Source organism: Lissotriton vulgaris, chromosome 8 (genome assembly GCF_964263255.1).
Source record: "Lissotriton vulgaris chromosome 8, aLisVul1.2, whole genome shotgun sequence".
Lineage (NCBI taxonomy): Eukaryota > Metazoa > Chordata > Amphibia > Caudata > Salamandridae > Lissotriton > Lissotriton vulgaris.
The window spans coordinates 1,359,051,259-1,359,052,216 of record NC_141696.1 but is presented as its reverse complement, the minus strand read 5'-3'; the positions used below and the strand labels follow the sequence as shown (position 1 = coordinate 1,359,052,216).

Below are 958 nucleotides of genomic sequence, written 5' to 3'. Positions count from 1 at the left end.
CTGTTAGGAAATGTATTTCGTATGGTTGGGATTTTTATTCATTTGTATTGTGGTCTGTTTGCACCTATATTTCCACAGTGCGTAATGGTCCTGAAAGTGGCACCAAGGTGATGGTACAGTTTCCAAGATGCCAGGTCAAAGATCTTCCCAAAAATGACGTGTTACAAGATGTCAAATGGAATTACCTTCGTGGTCCATTCAAGGAAGTTCAGTGGAATAAAATGGAAGGACATAATTTTGTTTACAAAATGGAGCTTCTCATGGCAGCTCTCACTCCTTGCTCTTAGTCCAGTAAAGAAACTGCCCGTAAATGTAATTTATATTGAAAGCAAAAGTTAAACATTTGTAGAGGAAATTCAAATTATTCCATGTTGTACAGTATTATTACTTTTTGTGTGAAAATAAAATTCCAGACCATTTTCTACTATTGATGTGATTTGTGAGTTTAATTTCAGACCGATTTGTTTTTTTATTTAGTTGCACAGCTCTAGGGCACCTTGAGAAACTGTGTCTGAATGAAGGTTGTAGAGAAACCAATCACACTCCTGCCCATTAAGTATTTATTTATGCAAAAGTAGACACAGATATGTTTCTGTAGTATTTGAAAGCAGTCAATCTTACCTGGCAAATCTAGAATGATTTGTAGAGGCACGGAGAAATAGCTACCTGTATTTTATATATTTCTAATCCCAAAATTCATAATCTACCAGTAGCATTTTAAATAAAATATACATCTTCAAGGCATGTGTGACTGTAGATACACATGCTCTGCATACTTCCACCATCAGGTATTGGGTCCGGATGTGTACAAGTTGTTTTTCTTTGAAGAAGTCCTTCAAGTCACAAGACAGATGATGACTCCTCTTAATGATAATGCGCATGGGCATCGACTACATTGTTTTCTTTCCGCTATCTTGTTCGGTCGTGTTGTATGACACTCCGGTTATAGACCGGCTCA

The 958-nt window shown here is 36.8% G+C and overlaps 1 protein-coding gene across 1 annotated transcript in view; it reads left to right on the top strand.

The window, feature by feature from the left end:
* MED17 (mediator complex subunit 17) overlaps positions 1–429 on the top strand; it is a 113,208-nt gene extending 112,779 nt beyond the window's left edge. The window contains exon 12 of the mRNA XM_086935312.1: positions 79–429. Coding sequence (XP_086791438.1) covers positions 79–287 — 209 coding nt within the window. The 3' untranslated portion in view covers positions 288–429. The remainder of the gene's footprint in view (positions 1–78) is intronic.
* Positions 430–958: the final 529 nt, after the last annotated feature.